General features: G+C 37.2%; 1 protein-coding gene across 9 annotated transcripts in view; it reads left to right on the forward strand.

Annotated features, from left to right (window-relative positions):
* The window catches only part of LRRC28 (leucine rich repeat containing 28), a 130,575-nt gene that overhangs the window by 100,107 nt on the left and 16,262 nt on the right, over positions 1-14,206 (forward strand). For all 9 annotated transcript variants that reach the window (XM_073996813.1, XM_005560593.4, XM_005560591.4 and 6 more), the window contains 3 exons: positions 408-510; positions 10,108-10,283; positions 11,895-12,054. In XM_073996813.1, the coding sequence (XP_073852914.1) occupies positions 408-510; positions 10,108-10,283; positions 11,895-12,054 (439 nt within the window). The remainder of the gene's footprint in view (positions 1-407; positions 511-10,107; positions 10,284-11,894; positions 12,055-14,206) is intronic.

Below are 14,206 nucleotides of genomic sequence, written 5' to 3' on the forward strand. Positions count from 1 at the left end.
AAAGGGATGACTGACCAAGTAGAATTCTTGCTAAAGACAGGCCAGGGTGATTAGACCGAGGAGATGGGGGAGAAAGGAGGAACCCAATCAGATATCCCAAGTGAGGGGTTCTTGCTAAACTGACTTAGCAGAGTTCTTTGCTAAAACTGGATTTTACAAGGTCCACATGTGGACCTAGAAGAAGGTTTAGGAACCTGACTAAAGTTTGACCAAGCAAAGAATCTGTATCAAGGGGCAGAACTAGGCTTGTTTAGGCTGAGCTATAGCTTACTTTATATAACACTTTTTATGGTTTTCTTCCAGAATAGAAATTTTCGAGTATTTCTAATATTATGTATTACATTTTATATTTCACATTATAATGGTGCCTGTATATAGAAATTACAGCACTTTTCTTTCTAATCCAGATTTAGGTCGATCTCGAGAACTACAGTATGTATACGTGGATAACAACATTCACCTGAAAGGCTTGCCATCTTATCTGTACAATAAAGTCATCGGGTGCAGTGGGTAAGGCCAATTTCACATTTTGAACTAAAAAATAGATTAACTACTTTTGGTACTTCTGTTCAATTTTGTCTTTGCCCTTGATATGCTAAACCAAGTATCCTTAGAAACTAAGGGTATTGGGCAGGCAGTTTGGAATATTGCCTGCTGGGTTCAATCAGTAAGTTATTTTCTAATTGAAAGAAAAATGAATCCATGTATACCTTTTTTATTATGGAAAGAAACACCTTTATTTCCCCCCCCACATACCCCAGCTTTATTGAAGTAGAGTTGGCAAATAAAATTGTAATTATTTAAATTGTACACGTGATGGTTTGATGTACATACATGGCCACACGTGCCATTATAAACTCAGTGGTGCTAGTCACAGAAAGTAGAGGAATCAGCATTAATTTAGAAGTTTTTCTTTCTCCGAAGCCCATTGCAATGACAATTTTACTGCAGTGACAGTCCTAGTATCTAGGATTTTACCAGTTGGAAATATTTAGAACTCAACATTTGAGATAGTCCCTCAAAATAAATCATGATTCTAGCAACCAAAACAGATATTTCAGTTAATGGGCTTTTATTTTCAGAGCAGCAATAATCTTTTCTTTTTAGTCAGGCTTTTAGAAAGATGGTTTCATCTTCTCCTTCTACAGTGCTGGCACAGAACCACCCTAAAGTGTTTCCCTGATTGGCCAAGGATTAAGATGGGGCCACTCAACCACCAGGACCCACTTGTGACTGACCTTCCTTTCCCCACTTCAGCAGCCAAGTGAATACCCTGGAGGCAACCTAATCAGCATGTTTGACTCTCCCCTTGTAGTCCCCATCATCCTGCATGACTTGGCACAGGCTATGTGTAGTTCTGGCAAGAAAAGGGATGACAATAAATATATACATAGAAGACAGTCGTTCCCCGCCGTTGGCATAGCACAGCTCCAGGGGCAGTCCTAGGAGCAGTTCTTTTAGGAAAACTTATGCAGTTGTTATCTTGGGAAAGCCCAAGATGAGTTCAGTGCCTGTATAGGCTGATGAACTCCAAGCTGAGAGATGTATTCTGGAACTTTCTGTGAAGCAAAGATGATAGAATTGGTGTTTTTAGCTCAGTGATTTTTCTACAGCTGCTTATGTCACAGCTGTGATACTATGTAGTCATTAATCCTAATGAGTTCTTAAAGGATCATTAATATAGCCTAATTCTTCCAGGTGGTGAATAAAATGCCTGTAGTCACCATGGTACATAGAATGATGCAAGCAAGCTCCAAAGCTGAAGGCACTTTTTCCCACACCAGAACCTTCAGCGACCAAACTGAAATGCAATCTGCATCTCTGCCACAATTAAGGAGTAGCTCTTATTTAAGAAAAAGTGGGCCGGCCACGGTGGCTCAAGCCTGTAATCCCAGCACTTTGGGAGGCTGAGACTGGCAGATCAGGAGGTCAGGAGGTCAGGAGATCGAGACCAGCCTGGCTAATGCGGTGAAACCCCGTCTCCACTAAAAAAATACAAAAAACTAGCCGGGCGAGGTGGCAGGCGCCTGTAGTCCCAGCTACTCGGAGGCTGAGGCAGGAGAATAGCATAAACCCGGGAGGCGGAGCTTGCAGTGAGCTGAGATCCGGCCACTGCACTCCAGCCTGGGCGACAGAGCGAGACTCCGTCTCAAAAAAAAAAAAAAGAAAAAGTACCTTATACTTTGTTGTTTAGATATAGATGTTATTGACTACTAGAAAGTTCTGTTTGTGCTAAGTAGAGAGATATTTTTAAGTCTTTGACTTGGTGTCTGGTAGCAGTGGTAGTAAATTTGATGAGAACTCCAAATCTTTTTAAAAAAAGCAAAACACTAGGGGAAAATACACAAATTAGGTAGAAGTCGACTTTTTTTATTATTAAACTTTTGTTAGTAGTAATAGAGAAATAAAATTATTAACAATATAGGTATCAAACAACCAGTTTTCTAATAGTAGTATTGAGGGAATAAGCAGTCCTACTTACAAATGGCCTATAATCTAAAGGCCTTTTTAGCCTGTTGGTTTAACTCCGAACTCAGAATGCTTTCTTCATAGAAACGGCTCTGGCCTCTACCTTGGTAAGCAAACTCATTGAAGAGTCTATTGACTCATTGACTAATTTGCACCCCCTAAATTATACTTACATATTTCTATGGCAAAATGTGTTCAGAATTTTAATAGATGATAACTGCTGAAGCTTTGACACAGCAGCATTAAGAATCTCCTTTCTTCTGCCTCTTTTATCTGTTGGATATGTGGAAAGGGACTTCCCAGTTCCAGTTCAAAGTAGTGTTGCTTCGTGCCTCAGCCTAAAGGAAAGGAGGGGGAAAGGGTAGTAGCACAAGGGCCTGGGGGAAATCTAGTAAAAGGACATACATGTATTTGAAGCCTAGAAAGTGCCCTTCTTGATTCAGAACAAGAATTTTGGTCCAGTTGTTCCTTCAGTGAACATTTATTGAGCAACTACTCTGGTCACTGTATGAGATAATGGCTATACAGTGATGCGCTAAGCAACACAGTACCTGCCCTCATGGACCTTCTGATCTAGCCAGGGAGTCAAGCAAACCCTAAATAATGTAACAAACTTGGTACTAGTTCTCTTTAAGGAAGTAATATTTAATCTGAGACCTGAAAGATCAACTCCTTTGGTTCTTCACTGCTATCATATGTTGCATCTGGCCTAGATGTAGGCCCAGGATATAAGAATAGCTTCTGCTGTGCTGTACAAGCTCTGAAACAATTGCAGTACCCTTTTCAGATTGAGGGTCTAAGAATTAGAGCAACAACTGAGCAAAATGAACACAGCTTTAGGGACTTGTGAGGCAATATAAGAAAAGTCTGAGAGATATATATATATATTTATCTCAGATTCATATCTCGGAAGGAGAATAGAGAGAGAATGGGGTATAAAACTTATAAACAGGTATAGAAACAGCAAATAGCAAATGTTGCAGTTTTAAGAAATCTCAGAAGTCTCATAAAATTATCTTTGGTATTCATGGAAATGCAAACAAAGTTAGCTTCTCCTTATTCTGTGTTTATTTGTCAAATAATTTGTGAACATTAGCAAATCAGCACAGTGCTAGAAATTGTGGGAAAAACAAATATAGTTTAAATGTTTATCTTGATATGCAAAAATAACTGTAATACAAATAATAAATACCCTAAGAGAGGTAGAGCGATGGAAATGTATAGCATGGAACTGTGTTTTATGACCTAGCTTCAAAGCCACACACTTGTTTCTGTTAAATCCCGTTGATTACACAGGTCAACCCTATTCAAAGTAGGAAGGGAGTGACCACTAGGAGCCAGGACCATTCGGGGCCCACTTGGAGACTGGCTATCACAGCTTCATGGCATCTATACTATTTGCTAGCCTCATGGAAAGGAATGATCTTCATTTTTTCTGGGTTTTTCTTGTTATTACAGGAGTAAATGTCCTTTTTCTTCTACATTATAGCCAGAAAGAGAGGTTCATTCCATGTTAGAATTTTAGAGAATGGTAATTGGCACACATGCTTACTGAGGAGAACTTAACAGTAAAAGTAATCCTCTACAGGATGATTTTTTCCAGTTGTTTAATCATGTAAAAAAGAAAAAAAAAAAAAAAAAACCAAGCCACTGCTTTGCTTTTTATTGTGTAAATAAGCAATTATAACTGGATTTGTGTCCAAATTGGTTAAATACTATTCTAAGGGTTTATTAATATAACCACTGAGGGTAATAGAGTTGCTTGTATGAGAAATGTATTCTGAGTTAAACCAATATACTAAAAGTAGTCCATTTTTATGTAGGGGCTGCCTGCCCCCAGTATCGGATACCTGAAACACACTTTCATGGAACAGGACCAAAGTGGCCTGGCTGCAGATGAAAGTACTCAAGTGTGATTGAAACTGTCATTTAAGAGACCGAGTTTATTATACTTTAAACTCAGATAATAATAAAAAGAAAAAAAAAGAAAAAAGAGCTACATATGAAAAAATAAATAAATAAATAAATAAAAAGAGACTGAGTTTGCAGTTTGACACCCATGAAGTTAATTTTTGTTAAAACAAAAATATTAATTACTTTTAAGTGTTAACAGAATATAAGAGAACCCAGGGTCTCTACAATATAACTTTCACAGTATCTAGGAAACATTCCAAAATTACAAGACATGTAAAGAATCAGGAAAATGTGACCCATTCTCAAGAGGAAAGGTGACCAGCAGAGATTCCAACTTTAGATGACCCAAATTGTTGAAGTGACACACAGAGATTTCAAAGCAACTGTTACAGTTATTCTCAATGATTAATGAATGAAAAGGCCAGAAAAATTGAGACTAAAAAAAAGGAAAATCTAGAATTGAAAACAGTGTCTGAAGTAAAAAATTAACTTAATGGACTTCATGGCAGAATGGTTGGAACAGAGGAAATGTCACTGAACTAGAGATAGATCAGTAGAATTGATCCCATCTGAAGGACACATAGAAAAGACATTGAAAACAAAAATGAACACAGCATCAGGGACTTGCCAGCCAATATAAAAGAGTCTTGTGCATGTATAATTGGCATCCTAGAAGGAAAATAGGGAGAGAATAGGTAACATCAGTAACAAATATGTTTGAAGAAATAATGTTTAAAAATTTCCCAAATTTGATGAAAAACAAATTTACATTTTCAAGAAGTGTAGCAAATCCTAAGCAGTATAAATTCAAAGAAAACCATGCATAGGCAAAGCTGATGAAAACAAAAGATAAAAAGAAAATTTTGAAAGTAACCTGAGAAATAACATTACATACAAAGGAGTAATTCAAAAAGATTGTTAACTTCTCATCAGAAACTTTGAAGTCCAGAAAACAATACAACTATGTTTTATAAGTGCTGAAGAAAAAAAGTCAACTCAGAATTACATAAATACATTCTCAGAACAAAACTTAGCCTTAAGTAGCTCTGCCAAGATGACAGACTCTTTGTCCAAGCCAAGGTTTATTCTTTCTAGGTGACATAGTTTCTTTCCATCTCCATATCCACTTCTCCCCTTTCCTTTTACTTTTAAGCTGAAGAAAAACTTTTTTGCTAAAAAGGAGAAGGATAAATCTGTAGCACTTCCCACAAGAATGCACATGTAGATGACACAGCATAGTTTCTGAAGGAGAAAAGGTCATTATTTGGGTACTATCAAAAGTCATGGCCGGGCGCGGTGGCTCAAGCCTGTAATCCCAGCACTTTGGGAGGCCGAGATGGGCGGATCACAAGGTCAGGAGATCGAGACCATCCTGGCTAACATGGTGAAACCCCGTCTCTACTAAAAATACAAAAAACTAGCCGGGCGAGGTGGCGGGCGCCTGTAGTCCCAGCTACTCGGGAGGCTGAGGCAGGAGAATGGCGTAAACCCGGGAAGCGGAGCTTGCAGTGAGCTGAGATCCAGCCACTGCACTCCAGCCTGGGCAACAGAGCGAGACTCCGTCTCAAAAAAAAAAAAAAAAAAAAAAAAAAAAAAGTCATACAGCTCTCACTCCCCTCTCAGTCTATTATATATTAATGTCTGTCTCTCCTCACTATAAGAGGCCCAGTTTTGATCTTAAGTGCGTTCCTCACAAATGTATATGCTCATATGTACCAAATACACTATTTTTATGGAGACAGGATTTGTAGTAGCTCCACACTACAAACAGCCCAAATGTCCATCATTACTACACAGCAATGAAAATGAATAAACTACAGTACACAAAGCAACATGGATGAATTCCAGAAGTATAATGTTGACAAAAGAAACCAGGCACAGCAACATTCATGCTGTTCAAACAGGCCAAACCAGACTATAGTGTTAGAATTTGGAATAGTGGTTCCCTTTGGGGTATGGGTTTTGCTTAGCAGTGGGACCCAAGGTGGTCTTCTGAGGTTCTTGTTCTTGACCTTGGTGGTGATTAGTGTGTTCATCTTGTGAAAATCACAGAGCAACTGTGATTTCTGTACTTTTCTATATGATGATATGTTTAAATAATGTTTTAAATATTTTAAAGTTTACCTTAAAATATCAATAATTTATTCAACATTATATTAAAGAAAAACAAACATTACTATATTGGTATGTTAAGAAAAACTTTAGATGAATTCTGTAGCCATATATAATAATTTTTATATTAAATGTGGATGTATTCAAACTATGGCCATTAAAATCAGGAATAGGAGAGGAGTGAGGGCCCACTGTCACCACTACCATCTGTCTAATGCAATAAGATGGATAAAAAGGAAATAGACATTATAAATACTGGGAAAAAAGAACCAGAAAGGTCTTTATAGGTGATATGCTTGAATATCACCTATCTAGAAAACTCAAGATATGCTACCAAAAAAATATTTCAGACACATAAAAGAATTTAGTAAGGTGGCTAAATATAAGATAGCATACAAAGATCAGCAGCTTTTATGTCTTCATAAATTAGAAATCAAAGTTAGGGAGAAAATGTCATTTATATTTGTACCACACATTTAAATATCCAGTAATAAATATCATGAGAAAGGAACAGAATCTATATGAAGAAACTTGTGAAATTTTTATTAAAGGATAGGATATAAAGCACTAGGTGGATAGTACAGACATACCATGTTTGCAGATAAGGAAATTTATTATCAAATTACCTCTCTTAACATGGAAACTGATGTTAATTCTAATCCAAATCTCTGGAAGGCTTTAGGGAAATAGAGATAAAATAATTGTAAAGTTCACATTGAATGGTAACTGAGAATTGCAAGAAAAAAAATTGAACAATAATAGTTAGGACAGACTTGTCAAATGATAGAATCTTCTATAAAGTATTATAATCAAAACAATATAGAACTGACACAGAATTAAATTAATGCATCACTGAAACAGACTAAAGACTCCAGAAAGCAATGCCAGGGTATATGGGAACTTAATAGAATAAAGAGAACAGTGCGATTCAGAGGTAAATGATAGTGTTGTTTAATAATGCTACTCCAATTATTTTTCCATTTGGAAAAAAAAAAAGCTATGTCCTATTTTATATTATATAACCAAGTAAGACAAATAGATAAAACATCTACATGTAAAGGCCAGGTGTGGTGGCTCACACTTGTAATCCCAGCACTTTAGGAGGCTGAGGCGGGCCGATCACTTGAGGTCAGAAGTTCAAGACCAGCCTGGCCAACATGGTGAAACCCCGTCTCTACTAAAAATACAAACATTAACCAGATGTGGTGGCAGGTGCCTGTAATCCTAGCTACTCAGGAGGCTGAGGCAGGAGAATCACTTGAACCCGGGAGGCAGAGGTTACAATGGATTGAGATCACGGACTGTACTCCAGCCTAGGTGACAGAGCAAGACTCCGTCTTAAAAAAAAAAAAAAAAATCTACACATAAAAATACAATAAACATACTGGAAGAAACTTTAGGATAATATATGCACAGTCTTCAAATTAGGGTAACCCTCTTAAGAAATTCAGAAAAATGTAGATACTGTGAAGAAAATAAGTGGATAGATTTCACATCAGAAAAGAATGACTGCTGACAAAGGGAACCATATGCAAAGTTAAAAGACAAAAACATTTTTATTGATAAATATTTCAGTGTATATGACAAAGGATTGTTATCACCAATATGGAAGTTCCTACAAATCGTTATATTTTAATTCAACAGAAAATTAGGTAAGGGATGGACATGGACAGTTTACAGAAGAAGAAATACAAGTGGCCAGCAAACCTAACAAAAGGTGATCAAACTCATTAGTAACCAAGGAGACATTTCCATTAATCAGCCTAGCAAAAACTAAAATGACTGATAATATCCATTTCTGATGATGGTATGGGGAAATGGATACTTTCTTAACAATCATTTTGGAAAGATCTCAGGCATTTAAAATGTTCATTTTTCATGGCCGGTGGTCTCAGTTTGGGAATTTTACTATAATAAAAACATCTGTGCATTGGAATGTATGTAAGATTTATTGTGATGATGTATGTGTAGTAGGAGGGAAAACATTGAAGTCAGGATAAACATAATAAATAAATTAATAAACTGTGGTTCATCCATAGTATGGAATATTACAAAAGGAATTCTCTAAATCTATCTTGATTAGTATAAAAGATTATGTGAACAAAGTCACATTTCAGAATTATTTGCTTTGGGAACTAACAGAGAAAGCCACTGGCTTCTTACCCATAATGATACTCCATACCTCTTCTGTTTATCTCAAGCTCTCATTTTCAAGACCCTAAAGACTTCTCCATTTCTGTTTCCTTCTATATTTGGGTTCTCTTTACCTCTTTGCCACTTATCAGTCCCTTACCTGTCTACCATACTGTGGTCAGATAGTTGGTAAAAAACAAAACAAAACAAAACAAAGAAACAAAAAAACCACACCTAACAGTCTTCCCCATGAATTAAAACCATCTAACTTCAGCTAATATTCCTGGCCTCCTCCCCCTACCCATCCATACCCTGCATCCCTGTTTCCAGCACTGTTGAAACCAAGATGTAGCCATATTCTTTCAGGCTTCTGTACTGCTGCACATGCTGTTCCCTCTGCTTGGAATGCTCATTACACATTTCCATTTATTCCAGGTGAGTTGAACATTAAGTCAGATATTGACTTATCTTTAAAATTTCCCCTAATTCCCTGGACAGAGTCGGTCAACCCTTCTTTGCCCCCACATTAGAACAATTGTAATGATTTCTCCCAAAGGAAGGGTTCATTCTCGTTTTTCTTAATTTAAGTATCTTAACGGACTAGCATATAGTAAGTGCTCTGGAAATGTTTTCTGATGGAGGGAAGGAACAAACGAAGAAAATTTTAAAAAATAAATGAATCAAGGGTTTCTGGCTTCCAGTCCTGTGCCCTAAGCTTCATTGCTTGCATCTGGTCAAGGTTAGTGATATTATTTTGTGTTTTCAGAGCCAAGGTTTGTTGGCCATCTATTTGTCATTACACAAGAAAAGTATTGAGGCTCTCAGGTTACCCAGTGGTTTCACACAAGAAGTAGAATGAGATTGGATTTGTGAGTTTTGGTAACATTGCAGCATTAGGGACGAGGACATCTCTGCCTTCTGGTTATGAGTGGCTGCAGGGAATAGGGCATGACTTGGCTTATTGAGTATGCCAAGAATATTTTCCCCACAAGTTTATGGAAGGATCCAATAAAGTTATCTTCTGCCATTTAAAATCTATTTGCTTTATGGGTTTAAGTTTTTCTACACAAAAATTCTATTAAACCAAGATGCTGTTATTCAACAAGGTACTTTTTTTTTCTTTTAATTTTGAGAGTTTCAAAAAAAACACATACTTAGGGTAATAAAATGGGGAAAAGTAGAATTTACAAAGCAAATTATGTAGAGCCTAGGAAGGAAAGTTCCTTTAAGGTTCTTCCTTGCTAGAAGTGACTGGGCCTCAGCAATGATTTAGCTGAGTTCCAACTAATGAGTTTAGATTTCTGGGCCAGGTTTTATGAAGGAACCCGGGATAGCATCTGTTCACTTTGAAAAGAATTCTGGCAATTCTACTTTAAAAGAATTCACGAATTTTCAAATGTATATTTTGATTAACACATTTTATTGGCACCCGTATTCTTCTCCTTATTGCTAATACTGTGATTGTGTGTCTTTCTGCAGCTGTGGTGCTCCCATTCAAGTTTCCGAGGTGAAGCTGCTTTCCTTTTCATCAGGGCAGCGAACCGTTTTCCTCCCAGCCGAGGTGAAGGCCATAGGGACGGAGCATGATCACGTCCTCCCTCTGCAGGAATTGGCCATGAGAAGTCTGTATCATACCTACCACAGCTTGCTGAAAGGTACGTGGGACTTCTGGTTTTTTTATTATTCTGTGTTATTTAGTGAACATTGTGCTTTGTGCACCTGTTTGGGCTTTCATCTTAAAAAAAAAATTATTGTGGTAAAATACACATAACACGAAAGTAACCATTTTATCCATCTTTAAGTGTACGGTTCAGTGGCATTAAGTACATTCACATTGTTTTGCAACAGGATTTTCCTAATAAGAAAAATACTTTTGATATGTTATCAACACTGATCACTTTAGCACCCCCTACAGACAGAGAAGCATTCTTAAAAAACGTGGTTGTCAGTTGCAAAGGACGGTGCTTAAAAGTTCAACTGTGTGGTTTCAGGTAAGGAACTTGGTGTTGGGAATGTGTATTTGGTTAAAGTAAAAGGCTGGCAGTAGGGGAAATTTGGAAAGATCTTGTCCTTAAAGTTGGATACGTCAGTAGAGCAGGTTTTTGCCTTACCGCCTCCTTGCATCTCAGCAATATGTAGATCTAAAGGAGGTAGAAGTACTGGGAGCCGTTGGCAGTATTGTCGTAGTGAGGCAGCTGAAATTTGGAAAGGATTTGGCAGTGCACAGATTTGATAGGTATTGTGGGTGTATGTCTGAAATGCTTTAAGACAGCACTAGGCAATATTAATACGAAAAATACATTTCAGGTGTTTTTAAAACTGTGAAATGTTTCATCTTTACTTAAAAAACAGAGTCCATACAAAAACATCTCACATTAACCTTCCAGAAATGCCTAGTGCAAAGTTAAGTTGGTTTTAAAAGTTAAACAGAAAATTATAGTTGTTCACCAATCAGTAAATTCCATTTTTCTAAGTGTTATTGATGAGTCTGGACATATATAAAAGGTAAAAAGATGATTCGTATTTCCTTCCCAAAGATGTGTTGATAATTTTTAGATTTCACCTCAGCATGAGCATTTCTCTCTCTGTTGGATGTTCATCATCAGTAGAAACCTGGTGTAAATGTGTCCTCAAGATTGCTTGGGCCACTGGGATGTTTTGCTTTAAATGTCTCTTTTGGGTAGCTCAGACTAAGCTGGGAAGGAAGCTCCCTGTTTTTATTAATGGCAGTTCATGGGAATAAGACAAGGAAAAGCTTGATTTCATTATTTTTCATTCTTTTTTTATTTCCTCCTTTTCATTCTCTTTAAAAAATATGATTTAGCCTTAGTGGAAGATTGATACTAAATGCCTGATAGATTAGGGAGAACTTAATGAAAGTCAGTTTTAGTCGTCAGTTCCAAAAAGTCTCTGACCCTTATTAAAGTTTGCAAAAATCCTCTTTGGGTGAATTATCCCTTTTTGATCTTTGTTCTTAAAAAATATTTTATCTCACTTATTCCTTGCCTCTACCTCAGGATAGTTTCTGGCTCTTAAAATGATTGAATTTATGTTTTCTTTTAGTATCAAAAATATTTTTAAAAACTTTCATTTTCAGATGATGTTAGATTTTTATTCAGTGTCTATCAATCAGATAACAGAATTTTCAACATGAAGTACTTTTAAGTAACTGAAATTATTTGGTAACAAAGAGAAATATTTTAAGAAGCCTAGTTTAAGGAAGTTTGATTTTTTACTCACGTGCGTGATTTTCTCTTGTGTTCCAGATTTGAACTTTCTGTCTCCAATCTCATTACCCAGAAGTCTCCTGGAGCTGCTGCATTGCCCTCTGGGGCACTGTCATCGGTGTAGTGAGCCTATGTTTACCATCGTCTACCCCAAGCTCTTTCCCTTGAGAGAGACGCCAATGGCAGGGCTGCACCAGTGGTAATCATGCCTAAGTGGGCACCAGGGTTTACACCCAGGCAAGGGGTGCCAGGTGGGGAGGCGAGAGGCTGTGCATGAAAGCATTAAGTCAGCAATTTTAAAGGGGCATAACATGCTTCCTGAGGAACAGCTAAATGAAATGATGCTCACTTTGAACATCAGAAGAAAACTGGACTTGCCTTTATTAGTTAATTTTTTGGTCATGTGCTGGACAGTTTTATTGTATATATTATTTAGAGGAACTCATTCTTTGTGAGAATGTTTTCCTGCTATTTCCCTATTCACAGTATCCTTTAGGCAATAAGGGATGCAAGAAAAAAAATGTGTTGTATAACGGGATGCGCCCAGCTCTTTTACTTAGTTGGTGTTGCTAACTGAAAATGTGTGATTGAGTTCTGTGTGTGTGTGTGAGAGAGAGAGTGTGCATGCGCACACACACACATTTCTGTTCTGAATTTCTAACCTTTCCAAGTGGCATTCTCATGCCCAATAGTGCTACTTCCAAAAAAGAATAGTGGGTCGGGCGTGGTGGCTCATGCCTGTAATCCCAGCACTTTGGGAGGCCGAGGCGGGTAGGTCACGAGATCAGGAGATGGAGACCATCCTGGCTAATACAGTAAAACCTGTCTCTACTAAAAATATAAAAAATAGCCAGGCGTGGTATCAGGTGCCTGTAGTCCCAGCTACTCAGGAGGCTGAGGCAGGAGAATGGCATGAACTCAGGAGGCGGAACTTGCAGTGAGCCGAGATCACGCCACTGCACTCCAGCCTGGGTGACAGAGTGAGACTCCATCTAAAAAAAAAATAGCAGTTAAAGATAGGCCATCAGATGAAAAATTCCCCATTTCTACAACCTTAGTTTATGGGCTTCCTAAATTTAGGAAACTAAATTTACACGTTTTCTAACTTTGAATTTGTTTAAGTTAAAAAAAGTACTATAGTACCTCATTTATCACCATCAAATATATTTCATGTGAGTAAATTTTCCACATAACTGAAGCCATTATCCCTCTTTCATATGCCAAAAAGCATTTTGCTTGTAATCATGTTAATAGAAACCTTTCCAAGATTTTCTTTCCCTCCTTCGTTTCTTAATCCATGCAAGATAGGCAATATGGGGCAGTGTTCAGAGCATGGACTTTGCACCCAACAAGCTTGGCTCTTCTGTTATGAGAACGTGGGCAGGCTGTGGGACTTCTCAAAATGGGGATACAACAGCCTGCGTGGCAGGGCCATGTGAGGCTTGGCAGATGAGAAAGGTACGCACCTGGCACTTAAGAGGTATTCAACAAATGGTAGTTCCCATTTCCATAGCTCTACCCACTCCATCCCAAAACCGTGTTTATCTTTTTCTTGCTCTGGATAATCCTGTTTTGCTATATTTCATTTCCTATTTCAATCTTCTGTAATTTTAATGTTTCATGCTTGCAGGAGTTCTGCTCCGAATCTTTCTAATTTGCTACTTCTAAGGTGATCAGATAACCAGATTTGGTGGAATTGCATTTAAATTAGAATAAAAATAATTGAATTGGGTTCTAAGTATTACTACATGAATAAAATTAACAAATAAAATAGACATGTTTATGAGAAGCTTATAGTGGTGAAGTACACAGGCCCTGATTCCAACTCCGCAGGCCACCTAAGGCAATTTACTGACCATCCCTGAGCTTAGTCTTTTCATCAATAGAATGGGAATAATAATAATATCTATTTAATAAGGTCATTGTGAGAATTAAATGTGATCATCCCTGCAAAGAGCCCAGGATGGTGTCTGGCAAGTAATAAAAAGCAAATGTTAACTATTATTATCTATTTTTGTAGTTCAGAGACTTTTACTTCTTATTTTTGCTGTGTTTTTAGCAAATGATCTTTATATTAGCAAGATATCATCGCAGGAAAATCTTAACTAATTCATTAAACTATAGTTCAAACCCTTATGCATTGTTATTATACAATTTCCTATAGAAGACATTTCCTTACTGAAAATATGAAAATGTAAACAAAATGATAGTGTCAGGATGCTCAGTAGCCAATCAAATTCTGAATACCTGTTTTTAAAATTAAACTTTTTAAATCATGGCAATTCATTTTTGAAAATAAAGTAGATCCTTCAAATGAAATCACTTTTATGTTATCTTTATATAAAATTTGG

The sequence above is a fragment of the Macaca fascicularis genome, chromosome 7, assembly GCF_037993035.2.
Source record: "Macaca fascicularis isolate 582-1 chromosome 7, T2T-MFA8v1.1".
Classification (NCBI taxonomy): Eukaryota; Metazoa; Chordata; class Mammalia; order Primates; family Cercopithecidae; genus Macaca; species Macaca fascicularis.